Here is a 27,852-nt window from a genome sequence, read left to right as displayed (position 1 = left end):
ACCCCCGTTTACAATGTGCTGAGCGTCTGCCTTCAGGGAAAATGACTGGAGGGGGGGGACCCACACGCACACAGCTATAAGAGCCCCTTTGAAAACCGCGCATTCCCCCCAGATGTCGCTGTTTGGAAAGCGGCCCCTGCAAGCGGCTGTCGGAGGCCCGCAGCCTGCCTTTCCTGCAGGGGTGAGCGGGCGGAGCAGCGCCGCAGTCACCCGCCGCACCGACCAGCTCAGCCATGGCGAGACACACCGCCGCGGCCGCGAAAGCCGCTCCCGTCGAGGCGCCTCCCAGGCGGAAAAAGGGACCGGGGGCACTGGCCACTGCCTACCTGGTCATCTATAACGTGGTCATGACGGCCGGGTAAATCAATCCGACGGCTAAACTTCGTGGGGGTTGTTGTTGTTGTTGTTGTTTTTTCTGTCACCGAAATGTGTCAGGTGTCCGCGTCCGAATGAATGAAAGACGCCGTGTCTCTGTGGTGACGGGCGCCAGCTCCACAGAGCAATTTTGTAGCGCAGGAGTTTGCAGAGGCGACTCTTAATGCATATATACACTCAACGCACCGGTGATTTGCGTGGGTTTTTTTTTTTCTCCCCGGTGCCTGTTTGACCTGTAGAGTTATTGCATGCACTTGACGCCGTTAAATCCTGTCACTCGTGTAGGGCGCTTCTCTGCCGTGCTTGCGACACCCCTGGCTTTCTGTGTGGATTAGCCGCTCGGGAAAGGGATAAACGCGTCCCTGCATTTTGTGGGCAGCTCTACCAGGGAATTATGTATTAGGCAGCGCTTTTTTTATTTCTGAGTGCTTGCCTTACATTGTAGAGAGAAGATGATAAATTCACAAAGGTCTAGAAATACACTCCACTTTTCATTTCCGATAGTCCTACGTTTTATTCGGCATTTACAGTATGAAAGGGTTCGCGTATTTAATTCTAATGGACGGTTCTACGGTTTAATCTCGTTTAATTTCTCAGGGTATCGGACTCTGCCGGAGCAAGGCAGAAGTCCTTAACTGGAAGTTTCTGCAACGCGCAAGTTGATTAATAACCGTGGAAATGAAAACATGATGCATTTTATTTTAGAAACGTTTGTTCATGCCCAGCATCCTATTATAAAATCCTATTATAATAGGATGCCTAACGATCCTATTATAAAAATATCAAGAAACATCGCGAATAAGTAGAGAAAACGACAGCAATGAAACCATTCTTCCTGCAAAAGAAGTTGCAAAACTGTTCATGTTAATAACAGTTAATATTTGAGCAAAACCGCTGATCTTTTTCAACTGCATACAGGTGTATGAATACAGATACAACTGAATTACTGGGCCGCTGCTCAGGTCACTGTGCTCTGGTACAAAGGGGCAAAGTTTCGAAAGCACTGGGCAGCCTTTGAAAGACATTCCCGTGAGTCTCAAAGCCTATGAAATGCAATGATTTTTGTTTGTTCGTGTAGGAAATTTGGAAATGCGTTTGTGCTTCTTGCACATTATTGTCTGGTGGCACAGTGGCATCGTGGGTTCGGTTTGCAGACTGGGATACCGTCTGCGCAGAGTCTGCATGAGTTTTCCCCAGGGAATTCTCCATAAAAGACGTGCTGGTTGCCCTGTGTCTGTGTCCTCTCCTAAGTGCGCTCCTGAGATGGAGTGCTGTCTCATCCAGTGTGTTTTCCTGCCTTGCGCCCATGATTCCAGGTTCTAAATTGCTGAGACACTCATGTGGAAGAAGTCAGTGTCTAATGATAGCTGAGTAATGATGCTTGGTTATCAGATGTAAAAAAGCTGCAGAGAATTGTGCCTTGCAACCCCAATAGATAAGCGATCTCTCTTTAAAAATAACCTCATTCAGAGCTGTAAATCTAGGATGCTAGTTCCCTGGAACATCTGGATGTGTTTTCAAGAGCAGATTCAGAGTTTGACTTTATATCCTGAGTTGGAGGAGATGTGAAAAATGATTAAAACGGATTTCATTTATCTGTTTTTTTCATCTCTGTTAACGATGAGATCTGTGTAACAATCATTTCTCATATTACATTCCCCTTTCTGAGTGAGTACAGTGTATTCCCAGCTACTAAAGCAAGCGATTCATCGGGATGATTTCATCCTATTGTAGGTTCAAACCGCAGGTGAGGTTGTGCTGTTGTACTTTTGAGCAAGGCGCCTCACCTGAATTGCTTCAGTAAAGTACCCAGCCATATAAATGGGTGTAGATATAAACTGCTCAGCCATAGAACGTAATAATGAGTAATTCTAGGAGGCAGCCAAGTCTTACCCAGGGGGCCACAATGGGCTAGGCACCTTGTGACCCTCTGCTACAGGTTGCCTGCTGGACTCGGTGTTATTGCCGTCTTCAAATCTTGTATTGTGCATTCTGGTGTTAAGAGTGTAAAAGGCTAGGTGATGAGTGTCAGAGATCGCTTCACCTCTGTGAAGCTGCTGGTGCAGTTCCCTCGATACATCGGGCTTGAACAGAAATTATATTCTCTATTACGGGTTCCAAAAGTGACAAAACAACTGCTGATTATAAACAGGATGCAGTTTCTTGTTCATTTAATGAAGCAGTCTGCTCAGGCCCTTCTTGATTACCTGGATAATTGAGGTTTACAAGTGGTAAGTAATCATTTTGTGGGTCTTGACTGAATTTGATTTGCAAAACTACCTAGTTTTAAGGTTTTGAAAGCATCCTCTTTTATAAGGGAGGGAATTGTTTTTTTCCCCTGTTTGGCAATACAGTCCTCACTTGATAGATCTGTCTTTAAAACAAGAAAATGCATGTTTTCAGCCTCGCCCTTCACAGGCTGCCTCCTCTTTTCCCCAATTACAGTACTCATATGTTGCATTGGTATGCTGTAGATCCTGAAGGGGCAGTTTCTGTGGTTAAACGACTATTTCACTCACATTCACAGATTAGACAAATGTCCATGTATAAACAATGCATAATTTTGCTATTGTTATTGAGTTTTATCAGAAGGCCAGAAAAATATAGTGCTGTTTGTTGTGTTTTGTACTGGTCTTTCATGCGAAGTGTCACCAGGTGTGAAACATTCCAGATGTTACGGGATGGCGTTTGCTGCCAAAATTTTAAAATCTTTCTTCCATAAGAGCTCTAAAATAATGACAATGGCTGGAATAGAGCAGGATGGGTTTAGCCTTTCATCTGCAGCCATATGGTTTTCGTTATCTGAACAGCTGTTTTTCCTCTTCTTAAAGCCCTCATAGGGTGTTTTCAGCAGAAATGTTAGTCTGCTTGCAACTCATTTTATTTCTTACATCCAGTAGGTTACAATTTATTGCCCCCGTTAAGTCATTCCTGTGGAATTTAATTCCTTCATTTCAAATTTCTCTGGAATGTCGTGTTGCCTTAACGTTACAGTCGATTTTAGTCTGGCGCGTTTTCTGCCACTACGTGACGTTTCACTTTCCCGTGGGAGAGCACGTTAAGGCTCGTCTGTCTGAACCGCAGGTCGAGCGGCGGACGGAGGGGGTGCGAATATTTCCCTCCCCGGAGCTGTGTGTCCAGGATCTGCTTTGCGAAACGCGTGCTGACGGCTGTTTTTTTTCTCTTTCAGGTGGCTGGTCATAGCTGTTGGTTTGGTGCGGGCGTATCTCGCGAAGGGCAGTCACCACGGCCTGTACTACTCCATAGAAAAGCCTCTGAAATTCTTTCAGACTGGTGCTCTGTTGGAGGTGGGTGGTGCTGAACTTTACACCTTCCATTTTTAACCAGTAAGAAGGAGAAGCCCGAGATAAGACCATTTCTTATCACGGTTACTCTTGGCTGAGACTTTGCATAGAACGGGTGCACATGATCCATTGGCTGGAGGATAGAGATAATGAGAACAGTGTGAAGTTTAGATAAGACTGAAATGCATCCCCTTGTGTCAGGTCGCAGTGATAGGTTGTATTAGCTATTGTCTCATAATCAAACAGGCTAACATTATAATGCAGTTAGATCCCCTGGATTAATGCATCTGTGTATCAGCTGTTATATACTTATACTCTGGACACTCCACTCAAAGCGCTTTACAGGTAATGGGGATCCCCTTCACCAACACCAGTGTGCAGCCCCACCTGGGTGATGTGACGGCAGCCATAGTGCGCCTGTACTCTCCCCACACACCAGCTCTCAGTGGGGAGGAGATTATGCTGATGGAGCCAGTTCAGAGACAGGGATTATTAGGAGGCCATGATTGGTAAAGTTAGCCAGGACCCCAGGGTAACTCTTTTCGAGAAATACTCTGGCGTTTTTAGTGACCACAGAGAGTCAGGGCCTTGGTTTTACATCTCATCTGAAGGACGGTGCCTTTTTACAGTATATTTTTCTCATCACTATACTGGGGCATTAAGACCCACACATACTGGCCCCACTAACCCCTCCTCCAGTAGCAGCCTTGTTTTTTGGTAACATCCAGCATCGTAGGCTGAAAATAGGCTCAAAATGCAGCCTATGATCATCATTCAGGGACACAGTCCATTTTTATTTTCTTACAAGCCAGAAAAAAACAGTTTGCTTGTGTGTTTCTAGCTGAGGGAGGTTTTTTTTTTATAAACACATCTTAGCATTTATTATCATATACGTTTAGTTTATTTTAACCCCTGAAAACACTGGGAAAAGTTTTTAAAACCACGTGGCGACCCAAACCTTTTTCTCTTCTCTTTTCAGATATTGCACTGTGTTATGGGTAAGTCATTCCTTTAGAGAACTTGAAGAAATTTAGAAAGGCATTTTAATGTATACAAATAAATCACAGATTCCGTTTATTAAAATTGGGCGTGCAAGGTTTGATTCACAAGATGTCTTATGTACAACGTTTTAGAAAAGGTGTGTATACGTAAATAAGATAAAGATATTGATGGGAGGTTCATAGTGCACGGGTCTTTATTAAGGATTTACAAGGTAAATTTGATCCTCTCTATTAGAAGCGTGTGCAACACAGCTGTGGACATTTAGAGGTATTATTTTCTGCATTTACACGATTGTATATTCCACATAATGCTAAAATATTTTTTATTAGATAAGATCACTTTATCAGCCATATACTATTTCTTGTATTAGGAATTTGTCTTTTCACATACCCCAGCTTGCTCTCCATGAGACACACAGACAGGGAGAGAAGCTGGGGGTCAGAGCGCAGGGTCAGCCATTCATTCGGCGCCCCTGGAGCAGCTGGGGTTCAGGGCCTTGCTCAGGGGCCCAACGGAGTAGGATTCCTCTGCCGGCCGCGGGATACGAATCGGCAACCTTCCAGCCACAGGCGCAGATCCTGAGCCACAGCGCCACCTCTCCGCCCATGTTTTTGAACAATGATAATGAAAACCTATAGGTTAGTGCTTTAATCGTTTAGATTGTAAATATGCCTTGTGTTTTTTCGAACAGGAATTGTCCCATCCTCGGTGGTTCTGACAGGATTCCAGGTGATGTCAAGGGTGTTTCTCACCTGGGCAGTGACACACAGTGTCAAAGAGGTACAGTTGTTCCGCGGCTTAATACCTAATTTTCTCATACCGGCAACCCCTGTATGAGCTGGGGGGGAGGGAATGAGGAATGCAAACTGGCTCCTCCTCCTAGCAGTCCACCCACAGATATCCCTTCATCGTTCCCTGCGCTGCAAAGTCCGCGGTCACTTACGAGAAGCGCAGCGCTGTTTGGAGGAGAGGTGTGTCCCTGAATGACATCACAGGTTCCCCGCTGGTACCCGAATAATCACGGGTTCCCTGTTCCACTGGAGAGTCCTGGCTGACTAGCAGTAGCTTCTGTGTCATTGCTAGGTGAATGAGATGTAATTTCACCCCAGTGCAGAAAAGGAAGCACACTTGAGAGGTAGGGATTAACTTGAGGATCGGCCTCCTCTCCAGGGTGCGCTCTGCCTGGTGCCCAGTGCTTGCGGGTCTGGGCTCTGGTTCCCCTGCGACCCTGAAGTGCAAGTAGCAGTGAGAAATGTTTCGCTGAATGTTTGCAAAGTCTTGGACAAGTTGACAGTGAGTTCTGAGGGAAGCTCAGGAAAAGGATGAACTCCAAATAGCTGCCAGGGTCTACCGGCTGGTTTTTCCGGCATCGTTTTGTCAGCACTTGGAACGCCAGCTCCCTTCTGCCATCCCCAGCTCAGATCAAGTAGATCGAAGCCAAGTATTTTAGACTTTCTTTTGGGATTTTTTGAATTTCCCATAAACACATTTCTTTGTCTTGTGGAAGCAAGTAAAAAAAAAAGTGTTTTAAATGAAAAATACCAAAGACATCAGTTTTACCACCTTCTGCCATCTGGAAAGTTCTTAAAATACAGCCCTTGTCCTCCCCTGCTGGTTGTTGAGCAAATTAGCACACTTCTGTTAGCTTTCACGCTGCTATATTGAATGTATTCGAGAGGATCGTTTTATTTTATTGATGCTTCAGTTTGGGTTCACCTCCATATTGTCAGTCTGTGAATTGACTGAAGGTGAGATCTTGTTTGTTTACCACAGAGAGAGACTATCTTGCTGAACCATCCAGGCCTGTAAGTCAGTTTCTAATGAGCTGCTGTAAAACAGAAAGGTCAATTAACATTGTCATGAGTGTGGCTTAACTGGAATGTTAACTTTTTGGGAATCCTTTGAATTCCTTGGAAGCTGCTTGTAGCTATATTAAGACAATGTAATAAAAATGGCATTGTTCTTATTACTAAATTTGACATGCTTTGAAATGGCTGTGAAAATTGTCATGCATTGCATACGTTTTTCAAGCTAGATTTAAGCAGTTTCAATAACACCCTGCATCTGGACTAACTTACTGAGGCCAGTTAAAATGATATAAGTTCTGACATTGCACTCTATCTTACCTTAACAGGTACAAAATGAAGACAGCGTTCTGCTTTTTGTGGTTGCTTGGACAATAACGGAAATCATTCGCTACTCCTTCTACACGTTCAGTCTACTGAACCATCTGCCATACCTTATTAAATGGGCAAGGTAAGCAAGTATGAAGTAGCTTTCTGTTAACTCAAACCTCTGCAATACAGAACTGGTAACAATTTGACTGTGCGTAGTAGTTGAAACATACACATGGTTGCTAGTAACCATTTCGGGTTACCTTGCCCTGGTAGCTTGGCACTGAAGGACCTGCACACATTATCCCCCATTACTGGGTCCCTGCATCCTATTAACCATGACCTGAATAATAAACCATGGGGAATCAGGGGTCAACCCTTGATGCTAAAACCATCCCCCCCAACCTGGTCTGTAACCTTGCTTTTCCCTCACCGGATTCCTCCTGTGTCAAGTCTACTAACAGATGAGTGAACTGTACTTCTCCCCTCGCCTCTTACCTATGAGAAAGCAGGCTCGCTGTTTCCTTTTTATCTTGGCCTGACATGTCCCTCGTCATTCCCAGCTGATCGGGAAACGATCAAAAACATTTCCAGAAATCACTGCCTCACTTCGACCTGGGGATTTTCTCTCGTTTTAAAATAACGTTGAGTCAACCATAAGCGCGAGAGAGGGTTTTTTTGTTGTTGTTTACCTTTAGGATAAAAAAAATTAGCACCTTGTCTGTAATATTATTGCAAGTAGTATCTGCAAATAAATAGCTGTACTTCTCAATGTCTTTTAACAAGTTACAAATCTAAGGATGTCGCTGTCACAGAGAAACAAGAGAGGAGTTTGTGATGCTTTAGCTGCGTAATGCAGGATTTCAAAGCCTTGGCAACAAGGTCTTGAATAGATTTACCCCAGGGAACTTGTTTTTGCTGCTGTCCCTGCTTTCCAGCGTTGCCAGGTAGCAGATTGTGAATCAGACTCCAATTCCATCTTTGGTTTCTGCTTTGTGTTTAAAAAATTGACTTTAAAAGCTACTGTATTTTAAGGAACTGTAATGCTTATAAGCCAAGTGTAAGGGAATATGTATTAATATCGTTGCTTTAAAGTATATAGATGAAATGACGTCATGACAGGTGGGTGAATCCCTTCACACACTGCAATGAAGTGTACAACCCACGTATTTGCAGCTTTACACAATAAGATGTCGCTGTTGTGAAAGTGAATGCCAAAAATGCATCGTGTAGCGGTGTTTAACCAGACCTTTATTAATACTAACATTTGACAGCATTTTACGATTATCTGAAGTATTTTGACTGCGTTATAAGCCTATTTTTGCTCTGTATTGTGGTGTGTCAATATTAGTTTAAACCTTGATATTCTCACTTCCTTATTCCATTCATCACAGTGCGCCCATCGTTGTTACGTTGTCTGTGCGACATTCTGCTGCGATTGCTGTTTGGTTCTGAACCGCTGTTCTAATTCACTACTGCAGCAGAAAGACGGCCTCTCTAGTGCGGTCTTGTACAGCGGAACGCTGCAGCCAGTAAATGCCGTGCCGTGGCCTTTTGTCCACATGGGGAGGTTCAGGGTCTGAGGAAGGCTGTGCCAGAATAGCGCCACTGGCTTCTTTGTCAAGTCTACATCTTGATTTTGGCAAGGCTGTTTATTTTATATGTGCATAATGCTAAGAAATGAAATGGGGAAAACTGGGTGACTGAAAGTCCCCTCTCCTGCTGTTTTCCAGATATACCCTCTTCATTGTTCTGTATCCTATGGGAGTCACTGGGGAGCTCCTGACTATTTATGCTGCTCTTCCCTATGTGAGAGAAACCGGGATGTATTCAATCAGACTGCCAAACAAATTCAACTTCTCTTTCGATTACTACACATTCCTCATTCTGACAATGGTCTCTTACATTCCACGTAAGTAGAAGAATTCATATTTGAAAAGCATTCTGTTTCATATCGCTGTGTTTTCAAAAGCTGGACCACAAAGAGAAAAAAATAATAATTCTTGCTGTCAGGCGTTACCAGTGCCAGTCTAGTTTGTGAGCTTGAAATGTGGAAGAGATAAGCCCTTTCAAAAGGAGTTTCTTAAATATGCGGTTGCTTTAAGTGATGTTACTTTCAGTGGCTCTTTCTTTTCTTTCAACAGTCTTTCCTCAGCTGTACTTTCACATGTTGAGACAGAGGAAGAAAGTCCTGGCACCCGCGGAAGGCTACAGCAAAGCAGAGTGAAGAAGGCACTGGGCGGACTGGAATTTGGAAAAGATGACATTTAAATCTTGCCTAACTAAATTAATATCTGCTCACCGAGAAGAATCCAAACCTTTCAAAATGGCGAATGACATTGAGATGAATATGAGCACAATACTTGCTTGTGAATGAACTTTTAAATATTTGGGTTGGGCGATTTTGAACAACAAAAAAATAGTTTTTAACAAGGGTTGCAAAGGCAGTTATGTCAACCCAATGCGTACGGTTTGATAGTAGTTGTGTTCAAACCAGACTAACCACTTAATATGAATGCAACATGATGGAATGAGTCCCTGGAGACTGGAAAGTTTGGATTTCTTCGTTCGTGTGTGGCAATGTGTACCAATTATTTTTCTGTATTATTCCTACAGTCCTCTAATTTTTGATTGACGTACAAATGTGACTGATAAACTGATTTTGCATCATTATCCCCTAATGTTTTCCTAACCTGAAAAAAAACTAACCGTTTTTAAAAAATAAAACTCTTGATGAGCCTGTTTGTGAGTAGATTTTTAATAGTGGATAAGGTAGGTTAAATGTAAGTAAACTTATGTTTTTTTTTACTGGCATATTCTGTAAACAGACCTGAAAAACAAAGCCTACGGGTATTTCCTAAAGTTTCTAGGTTTACGTTTATGTTGCAATTACTGTAGGCCAGAGGTCTGTTGTAGGTATTGTTTCACCATCATTTATAGTTGAAATCATAATGTTCACAGTGAACCATTAACGTGTTCATGATAAATGTGTAATTCGTAGTTCAATTGTTTAATATTAAAGTAGCATATGGGAAAAGGCATAAAATCAACAAGTAGCATTGTATTATAGAATTTTGTACAATTATAAGCCTTAATGAGATGGATTTTTTTGTATATTTTCGATAAATTAATTACATTTAAAGCTTTACCTCATCGGTGATGAAACTATTGACCCCCCGTATGAATAAAGCTTGTGCACTAAAAATATTGCAAGTGAGGTCTGTGTAATCGAGGAATGGGTTTTGTGTTGCATGATTACTTATATTTTACTGAAACATACTAAACCTATAAAAAAACATAGGGTGGAAAGTAAGAAGATTAAAGTGGTTTTGAAAGTAGTTCAGGTTGTTGCAAAGAATAACTAAGAACCGGGTTGTTTAAGAAGTTGCAGTGAGTATTTTAAAGATTCTTCAAATTCAAGGCACTTATATTTTTTATCTTTAAAGTAATTTGTGAATGCTGTTTTGTACAGACATAAGGGCTCAAAGAATTTCTGTAGGTTTTCAGGAGTTCTGTTGTCTTGAATTACTCTTAAGCATACAAGTTAATCAACATACTATCCCAATCTTATAGATGTTTTTCTTCATGTAATTTAATTTCGCTATTTATAGACAAATTTTAGGAATTAATAACGTACTTGTTCTGTAGGACAAAGTCATGTTTATTTATGGTAATTACATGTTTATTGTAATTACTTATTTGTATTTTTTTTTCTAATCTTTCTGCACTGGACTGTGCTACAAGATTGTTTTTGCTAGTTTCCTGGGTAAATTAGTGTCCAATTAATTATCTGTCTCTAAATACATTTACATTAAAACTGTACCATGTATAAATTTAGCAGAAATAACTAAGGTAAAGTAGATCTCCATCTTCTACTGACATACTCCATGCTTTTATAGTGTCTAAACTTGGCGAATTGATCATTCCACATTTAAAACTACAACATCACGTCCTGCTTGAGGCGCCTGTTGTTTCATACAGAAAGCTCCTTGTGCATCTGAGTAAAGGAGTTACACACAAAGGGGTCAAATTAAGCCCATGTTTTCCTGAACTTATGTCTTGTATCTTCTACAGGATAATTCATAAGGAAATAGTGTCTTCTCAGTCCGAGTTGTTTCTTCAAACATTTTTAAATCCCATTTGGTCACGAGTTAAAACGAAGACTTAATAGTTATTCTTCAGTGTGTAATTTTTTCCCCGATGCACTGAACACTGTTTCTTGAAGAGTATTTCTTGAAGTTTCCTACGACAAATTACAAAGATTTAATTGCATGTTATGTCTGCTTTACCCTTTGTTGAATATGACTGCTGTTCCTAAGAAGTAGTGCGTTGCGTTTGCAGTTTAGGTGAAATATTGCACGTTGATTGCAGAAATAAATATTGACTGCTATTAACGTCCCATCCCTCAGTGACATATTTTGGTTGTGGGTAAAGAACATAGCATTGTAAAAAATGTTAGCATGGCTGTGGGTTTATATCAGAATGTGTCTTGACTCTAAAATACAGTGCAGCTCTGTAACTTTGCATGTGAAAAATATTAGTATCCCAGTGCTGGACACAAAGAAAATCAAATGACGTTGTACTTGAATCCTGTTCAACAATTTTACGCCTTTTGATACAGCAATTTTGCATGGGCTCATAAACTTGAAGAGTATGAAACCAGACTTTGCAAAATACAGCAAGCAAAATATCCGTATATATTTACAATAAACTCTTAATACAGTAAGTCAAATTTTGTTTTGGCTTCTTTTTTTTCTATGCTAGTACAGAGTTTTAGGATTTCATGACTTCACAGACATTTTACCAGACAGGACTAGGTTCAGACTAATGGTCTCTTTCCATGTGTTCTGATCACATGGCTTAAAACAAAGATTTATTAAAAACTTAAAACTACGGAAAAATGTCCACCCATCTGTTTTCTGACAGCTTCCTCCAATACAAGGTCACAACCTAATCCCAGTAAGCAATGGGCACAAGGCAGGATACACCCTGGATGCGACACCAGTCTATCTCAGGGCACATACAGACACGTGCATGCACTCACATTCAAACCAGGCCAATTTTCCCATATGCCAGCTAAACCAGTATGTTTCTGGACTGTGGGAGAAAACTGGAGAACCTGTAGGAAACCCTGTGAATATGGGGAGAACATACAAACTTCACACAGACAGCACCCCAGGAACTGAACCCAGGGCGCCGGAGCCGTGAGGCAGCGATGCTGACCACTGTCTGCCCAAGGACAACCAATTAGATATAAAATATTCCCTCCTTGTTTTCCAGTTCTAAACCAGTACAGTCTTGAATGCTGTATTTTTATTTTAACTATTTGGGGAAAAACATCTGCAAATCAACTGGTGCTGAAATTCAATTTTCCATAGGCTAAATTGAAAAAATAATACAGTCGGTAACAAATACTTAAAGAGAACAGGTACCTTGGATGAACAATGCAGAGCTTCATGAAGATGCTATTTCCTTAATTAATGACTTAATTATTTCCTTAATTAATGAATTAATTACCTTAAAGGTCATTCTTGCTGTCTGCCATAAGACTGTACAACGCATCCACCTTGCGTCTTGGCAGAGGCAACAGCGACAGTGACCTGTTTCTGGACTAAACGCATATACACATCTACTGCTACATCTGTTCTCTTTCTTTTTCTTTTTCTTTTTCCCGTTTACAACCACTTTTGTGCAATATATGCCAGGGACCTGTGCAATACATTTATATTTATATTTATATCTATATTTATATCTATGGTCACATCTATATTTATATTCATACGTGTGATACGATTTTCTGTGTACTGTTCTGTTCTAGTTTCCTCTTGTGTGTCCGGACTGTGAGTAACTCTTGTATTGTATTGTATGTATTGTACTATTATTATATAATTCGTTACACTGTGGCTGTGTTGTGTGTGTTAAGCTGCTGTTGCACTGCAATTTCCCTCACGGGATCAATAAAGTATCTATCTATCTAATTCACTGCAAACCGCAACCCTGGTGTAAGTCTGTTTAGATGCCACTTGATGGCAGTAGCAAGCTGTTGTTAACGGTTTGACTTGGGAGTGATGGTTTTCTGTCCTTTTGAATTCACATTGAAGACCAGAGAATACAAAGGCTAACTGCTTCTGACTTGAAACTCTTAACAATCTATACCCTTTTTAATTATTGGATAATTTACCACCTTTACTTTGTTAAGCGAATGAATCCCTTTTCCTTTCAACCGCTTCGAAAGACATCAGAACTTTGGAATTTGATGCGTTCAGCCTCAACTGTTGGATACTTGTCGTTATGTTTCAAGAGATGGTAAATTCAACAGAAAGTAATCACAGGAAAATCTGTTTGCAAAATAAATAGTCTCACTGCAACTTAGGATTTCAGTTTAGTTTTACTTGTGCACCAGGATGCAAATATTGTTCCATACTAGCACTTAAGAAATTGGATATTAATTTTATTTGTTGCAAGTATTTAGCAAGTGGTGACTGAGATACCCACAGATCTGGTCTAAGAAGACATAAAGGATGCTATTGATGGGGAAACTCTTCAATGTACTGAGCAGGTTTTTTAGTTTAGTTTTTATTTATTGTTTGAGCAATAAACATTTTGATGCTTGAATAATGCGCTAGATGCAAAATCTTTGTTACCTCCTGGCATGTTAGAAAATAAATCTGAACCATTCCATCTGTATACTGATCTATAAATGAATGTCCTAATCTAGTTTCAGTTTGTTCTTCTCTTTAATTTAGGTAGTGGTTAGTTCATACATTGGACTTGTCTGTATCCACAACATGAAAATTATGACCCAGAACTTTGTCTTGCAAACTTCCACCTCCTTCAGTAAATGTTGTGTACTGTATATGCACAGGTCTGTGCGGTTATATAGTTTAAATTACTAGAACTATTATATGAAACCATATTTGTATATATGAGAGAGCTTTCCTCCCAATCACGGTGTCAAAAGGTCCCTACACACCACTGTCTTCTCTTGTCACTGTTTCTGAAATGCAGCAGGCAGTGTGTTGTCGACAGTAGAAGGTAAAGCTCAGTGGCTGATGCTCATGAGATAGTGATGTCTGCTTTGAATGTAATAAAATAAGAAAGGTTACAAACACAAGGAAGCCCACATGGCTGGTTTGGTTTCTAGTAGATTCCTGGGCTAAGAATTCTCTAACCCTTTCTTAAAGGACCCCACTGAGTCACCTTCAAACAGTCCTGCCAGTTCGTCCCAGATTCCCACAACCTTCTGTGTAAAAACAAGCAGCTCATTTTTGGTCTTGAATGGCACTGAAATTAATCCCCACTTGCTTCCTCAGAGTTCTCTGTGTTACTGCTGATCTTGTTGACCTGATCAAGACTTTGCAGGATTTTGAATATGTGAATCAAGTCACAGAGCCATTTCTGTTCAAGGCTAAGAAGACCCCATTTTTCCTAGTCTGTGCCAGTGGTATGTCAGGTATAGATGTGGCTGGTCTCCTTTATACTGCCTCTACAGCATCAATATTCTTCTTGTAGGGAAAGCTGTGATCAGAACTGAACATGATCTTATAAATTAGGATTACCTAATGCTCTGTATGATTTCAACTTGACTTTCCTTGATTTAAATTCTGAATTATTACACATTCCTAACAAGGATTTCATCGGCCTGTTTAATTGCTTCCTCGATACTGTTAGTAAGTTAAAGAAAAGAAAATGAGTCGATGTGAACTCTCTGATCTTTCTCGTATCTTACTTCTTCCAGTCCATTATCTTCAATCTAATATTTCAATTTTCCTTGCGTTAGCTTGCACTTTTCCACATTTCTTTTCATTCACCAGGTGTCTGTCCACTTCTGATTTTTGTCGGTATCCTCTTACAACACTGGTGTTGATGAAACTATTTGCAACACTTCCTGTTTTTGAATCATCTACAAAATTGACTATTCACTCACTTCACTAGAGTCTCCATAGTTGAAAAAGATTAGGGAGAGCAAGAGTTCTAGAACCAATCCTTATTATACCCCAATAATGATTATCCTCCAGTCTGAGGTAAGACTCCTTATCATCAACAGCCTTTGCTTTCTGCTTTTTTACCATTTTTTTATCCATGTGCAAACATTACTTTGTATTCTTGCAGTATTAGTATTTGATGATAAGTCTGTGGTATCTTTTCAAAAGCTTTCTTAAAATCCAGACATATTATGTCATATGCCCTGAAGTTCTCTACTGAATTAGCTCTTTGCGTAAAGTCATTTAATACCTTATTTAGGCATGATCTGCTCCTTTCTAAACCCCAGATGGTATCCTAAGATACAGATCATGAAGATGTTCTACTAATTTGATTCTTAGATTTTTTTTTTCCATAATATTAAATGCAGTTAAGATTCCCTAAGCTGTGGTTTGTTGCTGTTTTACAAATTGGTATTACATTTCTGATTATGCCGATCATACACAACTAGAAGCACAGTGGAAAGACCTCCCTCATTTCGTTGTGCACAAGTGGGTGAATACCATGAAGTCCATGGGACTTGGTTTGATTTTCTCCTAATGCCTTAAAGAATTCACCCTCAGATATGTTTTAAATCATTTAAAAATAAGTAGGATGGTTTTCTACCTGTGGCATTTCATTAAGTTCCTCATTTATGAACAGCTGGGTACAGCAATCATTGAAAATGTCCCCCCATCCCTCCTTGTCCTCTGTAATGGGCCCATTTGTTTCCCTAAGACACTTTATTTCTTTGTCTATTGATCTGGTGCTATTGTAATATTGAAAAAAGCTCTTGGCGTTAGCTCTTGCTCCAAATGCTATATTTCTTTCTCTCTTCTGGCTTTTATGATATTTTTCTTGACTTGTGCTTGCATCTTACTCTCTGTGCTTTGTCTCATTCTGTTCCTTTTTGTATAATCTCCAAAGCTGATTTTTTCTCTTTATGTTCCTCTTTAGTGATCTAGTAAACCAATATTTTTTGAAGCAGGATGTGTTGAACTTTGATGTATTTTTTTCTGGTGTCCCCGGTACCACGTCTCTGAAGTGTAGGCAAATATTTTCTGCTGATTTCCAATCTAATTTCATCCAATCAATTTCTCTTGGGCTCTCTCGTTCTCTTCAAGTCTGCTTTTTCAAAATTCTGAACCACTCCTTTAGACTCTGCCTGTGCCGTTTTCAAATCCACCACCACCGCAGTTGTATTGTAGCCATAATTTCCCATTGCCTTTCTTACTTCTACAGTACCTTTTGTACTCGATGTGGGTCACTCGAAGAGATCAAATCAATGCAAGGGCCTTTCCTTGCTGGACCTCTGACAGGCTGAGTAAGAAAGCCATCATTCACCATAACAACCATTTCAGCCTCAGTTTTTGTGCTCCCAATTGACCTATCCCCATCTACGCAAGTAAAATTTCTGAAACACAATACACATACATTCTTTTAAAGCTTCCTTCATTCCAGTGCATCCCTGGGGTCTGAACAAAATTAAAAACAATTATAAATGCTGCAGAGGAATATTTGATTCTTCAAAGAGGGCTGTCATACATCATCTCATGAGAACAAAACTGAAATACAGAACTAATGCTGCTAAATTCACAATACATACTATATAGGTATTTCGGGATTAATTGCACAAAATAGTTGCTATGGTGACTGGCATAGACTGGCACAGGGGTTAGCATTGGTGCCACGCAGCACTGGGGTCCTGGGTACAATTCCTGGGGTGCCATCCGCATGGAGTGTGCATGATCACATGGGGTTCCTCCCACAGCCACAAGACATCCCTGTGTTTGTGTGGTTTTTCTCTGGGTGCTCCAGTTTCCTCCCACATTCTGAAGACATACCTCAGCGTGAACTGGCTTTCAGGAACACTGGCCCTGGTGTGAGTGTGTGCGTGTCTGTGTTTCTGTGTGTTGCCCTGCTGGTGTCCCACCCAGGGTGTACCCCGCCTTGTGATCCCCTGTGATCCGGAGTGGGATAAAATGGTTAGAAAATGGATGAATGAATGAGTTCCTGTAGTCCACACAGCAGGCCTTCACTCTCGTTTGTGTATCGTTTCACAAACACAATCTTTCAGACTAACTGTACTATGACAGTTTTCTGGAAGTAAATAATGCATCATTCGTATTTTGATTGGTAATCGGGTGTTACGGTACATGCTGTGTAACTATAAGAACAGCGTAGGTGATTAATGATCGTTAAATACATCATTTAAAATATAAACGTTAAAATCCTTTGTCTTGTTTGTCTCCAACTTGAATTTTCGAATTATGATGATAAATCCGCCCCTGTTTGTATGAGCTCCTGGGGTTTGTGAACTATCCAAAGGAACTGTATGCGGGTAAGCTGGCTGGCTGGTGTGTTCGTGCCCTGCACCAGAGAGCAGTCCCACCCTGCCTTGCAGCCTGTCTTTCCTGAACAGGCTCTGGGTCAGCACGACCCGCATCGGGTCAGGAGGCGGCCGGTTTCTCATAATGGGCGGATAAAACACAGGTGTAGGTAATGAGCGGCCACTACCTGGAAGCCTGGATTCTCTGTCACCCGTAAATTCATTAAAATCACATAGCCTCTTTACAGCCGGAAAAATGAAGGGCGGTTGACCCGTCGGGAGCTTGTGCTTCATGCAGTAAGTACACAGTCACACCAGTATACCTGCCGCAAGGTGTACGTGCAGTATAACAAGACCCGATTGTGGAAACAGCTGCTGTGAAATGCAATGGTGTGGGTTAAATCTGAGGATGCAGTAAAGAAGACCTACAGAAATTGCACAAGATAAAGCCATGCCTGCGGATCGACAAATCTATAAAACCACAGCCAACCACTGGAGAAGACGAGCGGTTATGTGACAATGTTTACATGTTATTATCGCATCCGCTAGGTGTGATGTGGGTACTGGAGACTCCGGACCAGCGGCTGCGCTTTGTGAAAGGGGTTCCCCTGCTGGTGGCGGAGTCTCCGCAAACCTGCTGGCTTTGCCACAGCCTAACTCTCCGATCTCACTTGAACACCTAAATGTGTTCATAACGTGATTTTGAGTTTGAATGTTTTCATGTCTGAAGATTGATAGAGGTTGGCTTTCAACTATCGTATTTCTCAAAAGTAACATGAAATTCCCAACTTATGGGTAGATAAAAAAACATGCAAATCAAATATTATAAAGCATCAGCGTTAATTATAAGAATTCTTCAAATAAAAAAAAGGAAATGTTAAAATATGAACCCACGTTAGATCCACATCTGGCTCGTAACAATCTACCAAACCTTCTGCGGCTGGCCTGATGTTGCTCGATAATTTATAGTATAACGTTTGGTTGATCACTGGAGAAATCAGAGCACACTTCTTACAAACCGAGTTTAAAAATACGCTGGAAGGATTTTTCACGCAGCTTGGCGTCAGGATGGGAATCCAAAGGGTTAACATTTTAAATGACCGCTGAGGTCGAAATCCAGCTGTGAAAGGCAGACCCGCCCATTTTCGCCAACCATGCGCGTATTGACGTTCGGAGGAACCAATGAAAATGGGGAAGGGGAAAGTAATCTTCCTGAAACGTCCAATCGAAGGGGGCGGTAGGCGGGACTTTGAAATCAGACTTGGTTGAATGGCAGTACAAAGACCAGCAGCTCGAAGGGGGATGATGCACAATTGGTACGGTGCGCGCATCCTTTTCCAAAGGCGCGGGGACTCCGTGTTATAAACACGGGATGCGTTCACATGACATGCCGCTGTGAACTCTGCGGTGGAGGAATATCAGCGTGGTAGCTGTGGGGTAAAAACGTGTGCCTGTCGCGGACATGGATGCTGGCTCTTGCATTATTTGCTGTGGACAGGAATCTCGCCAGCTTCGAAGGATGTTCTTGGGGTTTTGCATTAGCGTTGTACCAGCCCGCTGATCTTCTGCGGGGCTTTCTACATTATTTCGAGCTATCTGAAAACAAATATTGTAAAACGTATATATAGATTTTTTCCCCAGTTGTTTGTTGAAGGGCGATGTGACAGCCCCGGAGTTTGCGTGCATCGGCTTACAGCCAGCGTGTGGATTTGTAATACGGTTTCAGGGATGAGGAATCTGTGACCATCATCATCTAAAAAAGATACACAGGTGAAACTGAAAGGCTGTGCGGGCTCGGATCTTCGCGCCCCTTCATTTCGTTTTACTCAGATTGTTTTTTTTTTCCCAGAAGCAAGTAACACTCCCCTCTTCCACTTTTTTTTTTTACAAAATGAGGCACTCAAGACGAAGGCGCTGGTGTAGTTTTAAGTCGCTTAGCTGACGAAATGCGATTTTTTTTCCCTTGCCAGTCTAAAAGAAACATGGCAAGTCAACACTGTTGCGTGACATCGTGCCTTTTTTTTTGTTCCACTCAAAATAAACGTGTAATTCACCATGTGGTGTAGTCGACTCCTTTCAGTATTTGTCCCGTCTCCAGTGGCAGGAATTTTGGAGGACAGCCAGTTTATTTCCCAGGTTGTGTCTTTTGATTCTTAATTGATTTTAACACGATCTTAGGAGCAATGGCTTTTTTTCTACCCGCGCACGATTCTCATATCCTGCGGAACTGAGTTGCGGTTCGTGTAGAACCTGTTAGCCTGTAATTATGCTCACCTCTAAACCCCTGGCGGCTCCCGGACGGAATGTTTTATTTCCCATTGATAGGGGTATTTTAAGGACCATGCATGATCACCGCCAAAATTGATCTTTTTTTTTAGCTATTTATTAATCATAAGTCGTAATCACTAAACAGCAAAAAAAAAAAAAGCTGATCATTTTAACTGATCCTTTTTTAAAGGCAAAATTACCCCGTGGTCTGAGAGGTTACCGTGCACTCGCCAAATATCAATCCTTTGGTATACAGTTCAGCCGTTTAAACTTTTTTAAAAGATTCTTGAACCCGCCTGGTGAAAGGGTTGTAAACTCCGTTTCTGTTATTGCACGAAATAAACTTTTTTGATTAGCCAGAACAGCATGAAGTGCCCCATGAAGTGCTTCTGAGACTTTAGCCTCAGCTCAATTAATATAATAATACAGTCCCACGCAGATCGGCGGAGGTGTCCATAGGAGTTCTTTTTATAATAACAGTTTACAGAAATCATGTCCCGATCCAACAGCGTGAGCCCGCCCGGACTCGGTGCTCCTGGACCAAGGGGAGGGACCGAACACAGGTCTGCCTGGGGCGAGTCAGAGTCCAGATCCAATGGATACCCATACGCAGCTAAATCGAGCAAAAAGCTAACCAGATCCAACAGCAGATGGAGAGACGAGGATGACCTCGAACGGCAGCCGGGCAGGACCACCACTACAGTCAGTCGGGTCAGTTTCAGGTCCAAGTCTGCGTGGCAAGACCACGGAGAGGAGATGCGGAATAACAACAGGTCGAGTCCCAAGCACCCCGATGGCGAAGTGAGACCCAAATCAGTGGAGTTAGGTCTGGAGGAGCGGAGAGGGAAGTTGAAGGCAGAGGAGGATATCACTTCCGAAGTGCAGTTTTCCATGGTCGAGTGTTGCAATAGCGTGATGCAGATCTTCAGATCCAAGAAGTTCCAGTCGGAGAAGTTGGAACGACTGTACCAGCGCTACTTCTTCAGGCTCAACCAAAGCAGTCTGACCATGCTCATGGCCGTTTTGGTGCTCGTCTGTGCTGTGATGTTGGGATTCCACTGCGCAGGAGGGGTGTACAAAGTGTCCTACGTGGTGATCTTCTCACTGGCCGTTTTGCTAATTATCGTTCTCATGATCGTGTGTAACAGAAACGGGTTCCACCAGGACCACATGTGGATTGTGTGCTATCTCGTCATCGTTGTGGTCCTGGTGGTTCAAATCATGGGGGTGCTGCTTGTGGAGCCCCGAAGTGCCTCCGAAGGAATATGGTGGACAGTCTTTTTCATTCACATCATCTACACGCTGCTCCCTGTCAGAATGAGGGCCGCTGTCATTACTGGAGTTATTTTATCAGCTATACATCTGAGCATCTCTTGGAAACTAAACCAGATGGACAGCTTTCTGTGGAAGCAAGTGAGTACTTTCTGTTAACTTTCTAGCTGGCGTTCTGTACTATTAGTTTCTGATTCTACCTATACAGAAATAATCTCCACTGGCACCACTATTGTGGTGCGCCTAGTAAATAAGAATATAGGAAAATATTACATTTTTATCTAAATACACTTTCCACAGATCCGTGTATCCAAACTCTAAAACTCACTATACTGTGTTGGAGCCTGTTGCAGGAAAACTACTCTACAAGTTTCTGGTACTTCAACATAAACTGTTTAACTTTTTTTTGTAGTATTTGTTCTCTTGAGTTCCTTAACTTTTTCGTTTGTCATCTGGTGAATCGTTTTCATCTCAATGCTCGTTTTGTTTGTAGGGGATTTCATTTATTTAAAAAAAAAACGACGAGACTCAAGCCAGTCCAACCCTTATGAAAGGCGCACTGTCTCTACACTTTAAAGAGTTTATTACAATTGCTCAAGTGAAACGGGTCGTCCGAAGCTATTGAAGAGACTAGTCGAGTCTCTATTTGCCGTACTGTGTTTTGGCATTTTTTTTAATTAAAGTTTCCTTCGGGGTACATTTTGTCTCCCCCTCAGCAGCTCGTCCTGTATCTGCTATTTTCATGTTCGGAAAGAGCCTCTGTACTTGTAGGGGCAGTTGTGCAAACACACGGCGACGGTCAGGGAAGAAGGGCAGGTCATGCCGTGGATCCAGCCCTGGTCTCCAGCGAGTTTACTGTACCTGACCTCAGAAAAGGTCCCGACCCGCTGGCAAGCAGGCCTGTGTGCTCCGAGGTCGTGTTCGATAGAAAGAGTGGCTGTGCATAGTTATGCATTTTTAAGAGACCAGGGGAACATCAATTTCATGCGAGGACTTTGGACTCAACTTCTAAGAACATTGCTTGAATAGGAACTATAAAAGTAGCTATTCTGTATCGAGCGGTTTCGAAAGACTGAAGTTTCCGCTAAGTTTGTAGACATAGTGAAAAAGGTTTTGTTGCACTAGTAATAAAGATCCACGTACAGAGGTCTTCTAGTAGTGATTGTTTCCATCCAGGTACAGCAATCTGGAAGCAAGCGCTCGAGGTCTGCTGTCTGTAATAAAAACTGGTCGGTATACATGCCGCATGGCAAACGAGTTAGTTTTTGCTACTCCTGGAGTGAAAGTATCGATTGATTGCTGAAGTATTTTATTGTCCATTTTTGCAAATGCAACCTGCACAAATATAAATGGCATATGGTACTGTATTTGGACACAGAGACATATTAAGGTGTGTGCTGCATTTTACCTGACTTATCTAGGAAAAGAAAATGATCGATCCTTTGTTGATATCATTTACTCGCAGTAGCTCACTAAGTGTGTAATGACAAAATCATGGCGTTAATTCTCCATTTTCATTCTGTTTTTTAAAATAGAATGTATTATGCAAGCGGCATTCAGAACTGTGCTAATTCTATGAAAGAACAGAAATATCCACACTTGAGGGCTTCTGTCAGATGCTGTACACGTCTAAAGAAACTTCACAGTTTTGTATGTTGTATAAATGACCAGTGGCATATCTTCCGCTCCGAATGTACTCTTTCTGTTTCGGCTTGTCTGAAGCAGAGCTTTAGGAAGTTGATTGCTGACTTCAAGCCTGCAGGCCTGGGATGAGAATGCTTGTTTCTATGGAAACTGTAGTCCTATTTGACCATTGCTTGTACAGTATTACTCTGTTTTCCTGACTCGAGTTGTGGGGGTGGAAAGCAATTAGGAATCCGGGAATTGATACCCTTTTTCAACTCATTCATCCTTGTTCTAAACAAGTACTCGTCTCTCCGAGGAGATCTTATTTGACATTTTGTTGAAAGGGTGTACAGGGAAAGAAGCCTGAAAATAAAAGTATACTGTAACACTCCAGTCGGTTCATTTAAATAAATATATTTCTTAATACATATCCCATAAATATTGTGATGTCTAAGGTATAAAATGTAACATTATACAAAATACTATGCTATTTAGTTAAGACAAGCTGTTAAAGAATTTATAATTGACATACATGTAAAAATCAAAGGCTTTGAATTGTTCTCAATCCTGATGTCTCTGTGAAGTTGCCGGAGTTTCTAAGACTACAGTCTAAATCTGTATGCAATTGTTTTTGAATTGGATATGGAAGGAGGAATTGATCATAATGTAGGGTTGAGAATGTGCGCTGATTTCCAGGCACATCGGGTGCGAGACGACTAAAATTAATCAAGTAAAACTGGCCCAGTTGAGTCGAAGTAAAAGTTTTCGTATCTGATTAAGGAGTGAAAACTAAAAATCGCAGACATGTTGCGATGAATTTCTTTCCTCATCTGCTACGTAGATGCAAAGGCTTGCTACCGTTCGTTAGTTCATGGGGTCAGTCAGTGGTCTTCGCACCTCTGTAAGAATCGAGCGGCGCAGCTCTCACCCCTTCGGAAAACGCCCTGTCCTTGTTGTTCTGCTGTTATCGGCACTGCGCCGCCCCACATTCTCGTTCCTGTCCGGTCTGTATATTGCGCACTTTTTTGACCACCAGAGCAAAGAGTTTGAAGAGAGTTGAAAAGAAACGGGAATACATGGACGGCTTTTTCAAAGAACAGTCTCTGCATCGACAGAGGGGGCAGAGACACCCGGATTCGTGTCATTATTCCCTGGACAAATGCGTTTGGTTTAGCATTCGGGTTCTTCCCTATTTTATTTACTAGATTGTTAAATCAAGTTTTTTAAAGCATATTAAACCTGCTTCAGGTATCCTCTATAATAATAATAATAATAATAATAATAATAATAATAATAATAATAATAATTGACGCACATCCTCTATGTGCTAAAACAGTTTCAGAATTCTGCATGTGTCACCAATCCAATGTATGGCTGCAGTGTTCTCAGTAGACAGGAAACTACTAAATTACTATTCAGTTATTTAACCTCTCAGTGCAGTTTTTACACTTGCTTCAACCTGTCATGCAGATGGAGTCCAAAGGGACTAAAATGATTCTAAGAGCCGGCTCATTTGACAAAGGGCTTTCTCAGTGTCTATCAAACACATGGCCAGTATTTGATATACAGACTAGTAATTTAGACCATATTTATTATTTAATCGGCAGGTTCTAGGCTGACTTGTATGCCTGTGCATTCTCTGTACAGACATGGAGGCGCTTACAGAAAGTTTTCTGTGGAGTGAGGGTTTCGGTTTAGTGGGGGGGTAGTGACGGAGAGTGCCTTATTTCTCTTTTAAAAACTGAATCTCAAAGCTCCAGTTTCTGGAGGGACAGGGATGCTGGTGTGGGGTAGGGCTCTGGCTGGCGGAGCGAGCTCTCGGACTCACTTCCTGGGGGGCGCTGTCTCTTTTGTGGCTTTCGTTCCAGCCGCTCTCACTTACAGTACTTAGCTGATCTATTGAAATAACAGCATACTTGTGAATACATATGACCAGGCTTGGTTTGGTATCACAAGCGCAGGCACTGAGCACATGCTGCAAGCGCTTAAAACTTCCCGAGGATATCAGAATTCAATTCCTCCGTGAAAGATTGCGTCACATTAATGATATTACAGTTTGCTGCATGCATATGCTGTAGGTTTTGCTGAACAGTGAAGACTGGTGCTTTTAGAAGTGATGAAAGGGTGTACAGGATTGCCTTTATCTTAAATGCCTGTTTTAAGGGACACGGCAAAGTGCCTTGCAAAGCGATGAGAATTGTATTTGAACGGTGCATTTAAAGACTGTGTGCTTGGGCTTCTCTTTCTCTTTTTCAATTTGCATTTGATGTCACAAATGTGCTCTTTCTGCTGATAATGTAAATTCCACCGGCGTAGTTGGGGTCACCGAGAAGTCATGAAGCCAGTCGAGAAGATGGTCTTTTTTTCCAGGACGTACAAGCGCTCTCTGGATTTAAACTACATATTAAAATGACGGACATAATTTAAAAAAAGCCTTTGTTGAAAAAATAAGTTTATTTTAAGTTTTACACTTTAAATACTAAATTATGTTCTATATCAGCAGTTAAACTTGTTCATTTAAACAAAGTAAAATAACATTTTTTAGTGTCTCGTGTTATAAAATAGGAACTATGTTCTCGTAATACATAAATCTAAAATGTCTAGTTTCAGATTTCAAACCCTGTGAGTGGATTGATAAAGCAGATCCCTCAAGTGCAATACTGGTCGTCTCCATACAGTAGGAGAATTGACATTTTATCCTTTAAATGACCCTCTCCCCCTTGCGTGTCCTTTGCATTTCCAGGAAGATTTGCTTTGTGTCAAACGCTTTAGTACACGGGCACATGCCTGCGTCCGAAACAAACGCATGCCAGTGTCTCTGTTGTCAGATTAACAAATTTAAAGATAAAAATGAGAAATCCACTTTCACTAAGTGGAAGGCCCTGTTATACACTGAGCTGGCCCTTTGACCATGAGAATGTTAAAAAGATTACAAAAGAGAGGATGTCTTTCTAAATGGTTTAGTAGTGACTAGCTAATTAAGCCGCAGATCTCATCCAGCCCTTTCTTGAAAGAGGGCAGGGTATCGGCTTTGATAACATGGCCGGACAGCTTGTTCCAGACTCCTACAGCATTCCAAATTCCAAATGAATTAGGAATATAGTGCCTAGTGCCAGTATATCGGTGTCTCCAGCTGCTTATTGAGATTTTACTGCTGTGCTTTTATTCCGGCCTTTTCTGTTGAATTTGGGTTCGCAAAAACAAAGAGGTGGGTTTTAGTGACATGGTATGATAAGCCTTAGCGATCATGGATTGTGGTTCTTTGTGCAATGTGTCACTGGGTTTCTGTATTGAGTGGGAATCATGTTCTCTTTATACACATTTCCAGTCTTCTGCTGTTGCAGATGAGCCCAGCTGATGAGCAGATTGTTAGAATGATGTCAATTGCAGTGGAATATGGAAGAATCTCCAGGAAAGAGCCATCCAGAATCAGAAGGCTATAACGTGAGCCCTGTAAAAGAACAGCACATGGCTTTATTCCAGACCTCAAACTCTGTCGGATAGAAGAATCTTATAATTAAACTAGTAGGAAGGTGCATTTTGAGTGTAGATGTGAAGAGAGTCAGAGAATCTGTCTCTCAAAGAGTCGGAAGAAGGGCACTCTGTAACACTGGAGCAGCGACAGAAAAGGCGGGGTCACCAGCAGTCGGAGATTTAGTCCTGGGGACAATGAGCAAAGGACCCTCCTCAACGGGAGGGAGCCTACGGGAGGGATTTGTAAACATGGAGGAGGTCAGAGTTGTATTGGGGTCTGATTATTTGTAGCCTTGAAAGTCACTATCAGGGTCTTGTATTGAATATGTGACTTTATAGACAACCAATGTAGGGTGTAGGAGTGGTATGCTGTCAAGGTCTCTGGTGAGCTTGTAGAATCAGGTCAGCCATCCCGCATTTGTATTTTCAAGTTGTGGGCTTGTTGCCGTGATGCGTTCAACTGGAGGGTACTAGGAGACGAGATGGGAGGGATGAGATGCAATCCCACTCGGAGAGCAATGCCGGGCCCCCATGGGACAACAGCCGCTGACTCCCGAACCCTGCAGCCTGGTAACCACAGCCTGGTGCTGCGGTGGCCTGTCTGACCTTTGCCTGTTTCCCTCAGGAGGCGATCCAGAGGTGAGTGCTGCACACTTCCCTTATAATTTCCCCTTGAAGTCTGAAAACTGGAAATTCAGCTTCACCCTACAATCGAGGTGGAAGAAAACTCAAGGTTTCATCATTTGAAAACAATAATCATTGATTAAAACTCTTAAACCTCTGTATTGTCTGGCTGTCCAATAGTCAGGATTGTGCAACGATTCGGTTAATGTTCGTGTTTAATAGTTAGAAAATACACTGTTATGTCAACATACTTTTAACATGAGTTACATTCTTTATAAGTAACATTGTGGTAACTGGCTACAAAACTTTTTTCCCCACAGTTTATTCTTTAATTAGCTTTTTTGATATATTTCTGTCTGATTAATGTCTGTACTTTGCAGAACAGTAGATGTTAGTGGTGCTCCAAATCTCCTTTTATTAATAAATAATACTCTCAATATTAACAGGCAACATCTTTGAACACTATCAGTGACTGCATCTTGCCTGACTAAATGAAGCTCCTTTTTAGAATCACATGCTCGTATCATGACTCTAAAAACAGTGCAAGTGTTTGTTTTGAGGGAAATGTCATCAGAGAGTGGCTTTACTTAATTCTCTCTCTGCAAATATTCCATTTGCTTGGTCTTGTAGACCAAAAAAGAGAAGGCACTGGGTGATTCAAACCCCATTGCAGCTGTGCTGTTTGGCATTGCCTGACAAGTACTTAATGATCAACATAACTTTACAATCCTACTATGCATGCAGTATACAGTATATAGTCTCTCAAGTAGAATGCACCAATTCAAATGTCTCAGTGGCTGTTCTCAGATTTCGTAATGGGCTGAGATACCGAGGCCTGCACTGTCTGTCCCCTGCATGACCTTGTTGTCTTCAGAAGATTAGCATAGTGATTCTGCAGTGTCTGAAGGTGATCTGGGGGGTGGAGGTTTGTACAGAACGTCTCCCCATGAGCACAAGGTTTGCCATTACTTTGATTGTAAGATATGATTCTCAACTCTGACTCAAGTTTAAATGGCGTGCAGCAAATTAGCCAGCATTTTGCTTTGCAAGAAGAATGCGTGTGTGGGACGTGGTTTTAATCTGTATCAAGCTGGGATATTCGATGGTCCACCCTGAAACACTGAGCAGGAGCTGATGAGTCACAGTGAGAGCTACCTGGAATTTCATTTAGATTAGCGGTAGAGTTCAGATGGCTCTTACTGTTCTACTGCGAGCTGTAAACATTGACATTTCTACATTTATCTTTTTCGCTTTGCATGTGACAGGGTTGCTTCTACCTTGTCACAAATGCATGCATTGTGTAGATGCTGTAGTTGCGTCTGCCGGGCTCATACGTGAGGAACATCACCTGCCGTGTATCTCCTGTGGCACTTGTCTGGGCTTTTCATTCCCCACCTGTGATTAATTAGAAGGTGCAGGGGAAAGAGGAAACCGTTTAGTAGAAGTGGCACAGATTTCCCTGTGGAAGGGAATAGTAGAAGCTGCAGAGAGTAATTTGGCA

At 41.7% G+C, this 27,852-nt stretch overlaps 2 protein-coding genes across 3 annotated transcripts in view; both read left to right on the top strand.

Annotated features, from left to right (window-relative positions):
- Window positions 1–28: 28 nt before the first annotated feature.
- On the top strand, window positions 29–9,538 carry hacd2 (3-hydroxyacyl-CoA dehydratase 2). Its single transcript, XM_069196266.1, has 7 exons — window positions 29–358; window positions 3,566–3,683; window positions 4,660–4,678; window positions 5,374–5,462; window positions 6,817–6,938; window positions 8,530–8,708; window positions 8,941–9,538. Exons 1-7 carry the CDS (start codon window positions 234–236, stop codon window positions 9,021–9,023), a joined length of 735 nt encoding a protein of 244 aa, XP_069052367.1. The 5' UTR covers window positions 29–233; the 3' UTR covers window positions 9,024–9,538.
- An 8,808-nt stretch (window positions 9,539–18,346) lies between these two features.
- Window positions 18,347–27,852, top strand: part of adcy5 (adenylate cyclase 5) — a 94,001-nt gene continuing 84,495 nt past the window's right edge. For both annotated transcript variants that reach the window (XM_015358457.2, XM_015358456.2), the window contains exon 1: window positions 18,347–20,768. In XM_015358457.2, the coding sequence (XP_015213943.1) occupies window positions 19,848–20,768 (921 nt within the window). In that variant the 5' untranslated portion in view covers window positions 18,347–19,847. The remainder of the gene's footprint in view (window positions 20,769–27,852) is intronic.

This window comes from Lepisosteus oculatus, chromosome 12, assembly GCF_040954835.1.
Source record: "Lepisosteus oculatus isolate fLepOcu1 chromosome 12, fLepOcu1.hap2, whole genome shotgun sequence".
NCBI classification, from domain to species: Eukaryota; Metazoa; Chordata; class Actinopteri; order Semionotiformes; family Lepisosteidae; genus Lepisosteus; species Lepisosteus oculatus.
Note: the sequence above shows the minus strand (reverse complement) of the source record. Positions and strands in the feature narration are given on the sequence as shown.

Bases quoted from the DNA above. Each gene is read 5' to 3' on its own strand.
- hacd2 (XM_069196266.1), top strand. From the start codon at position 234: ATGGCGAGACACACCGCCGCGGCCGCGAAAGCCGCTCCCGTCGAGGCG. The intron at 5,463-6,816 runs GTACAGTTGTTC...TTACCTTAACAG, and splicing joins TGACACACAGTGTCAAAGAG to GTACAAAATGAAGACAGCGT. The intron at 6,939-8,529 runs GTAAGCAAGTAT...GCTGTTTTCCAG, and splicing joins TACCTTATTAAATGGGCAAG to ATATACCCTCTTCATTGTTC.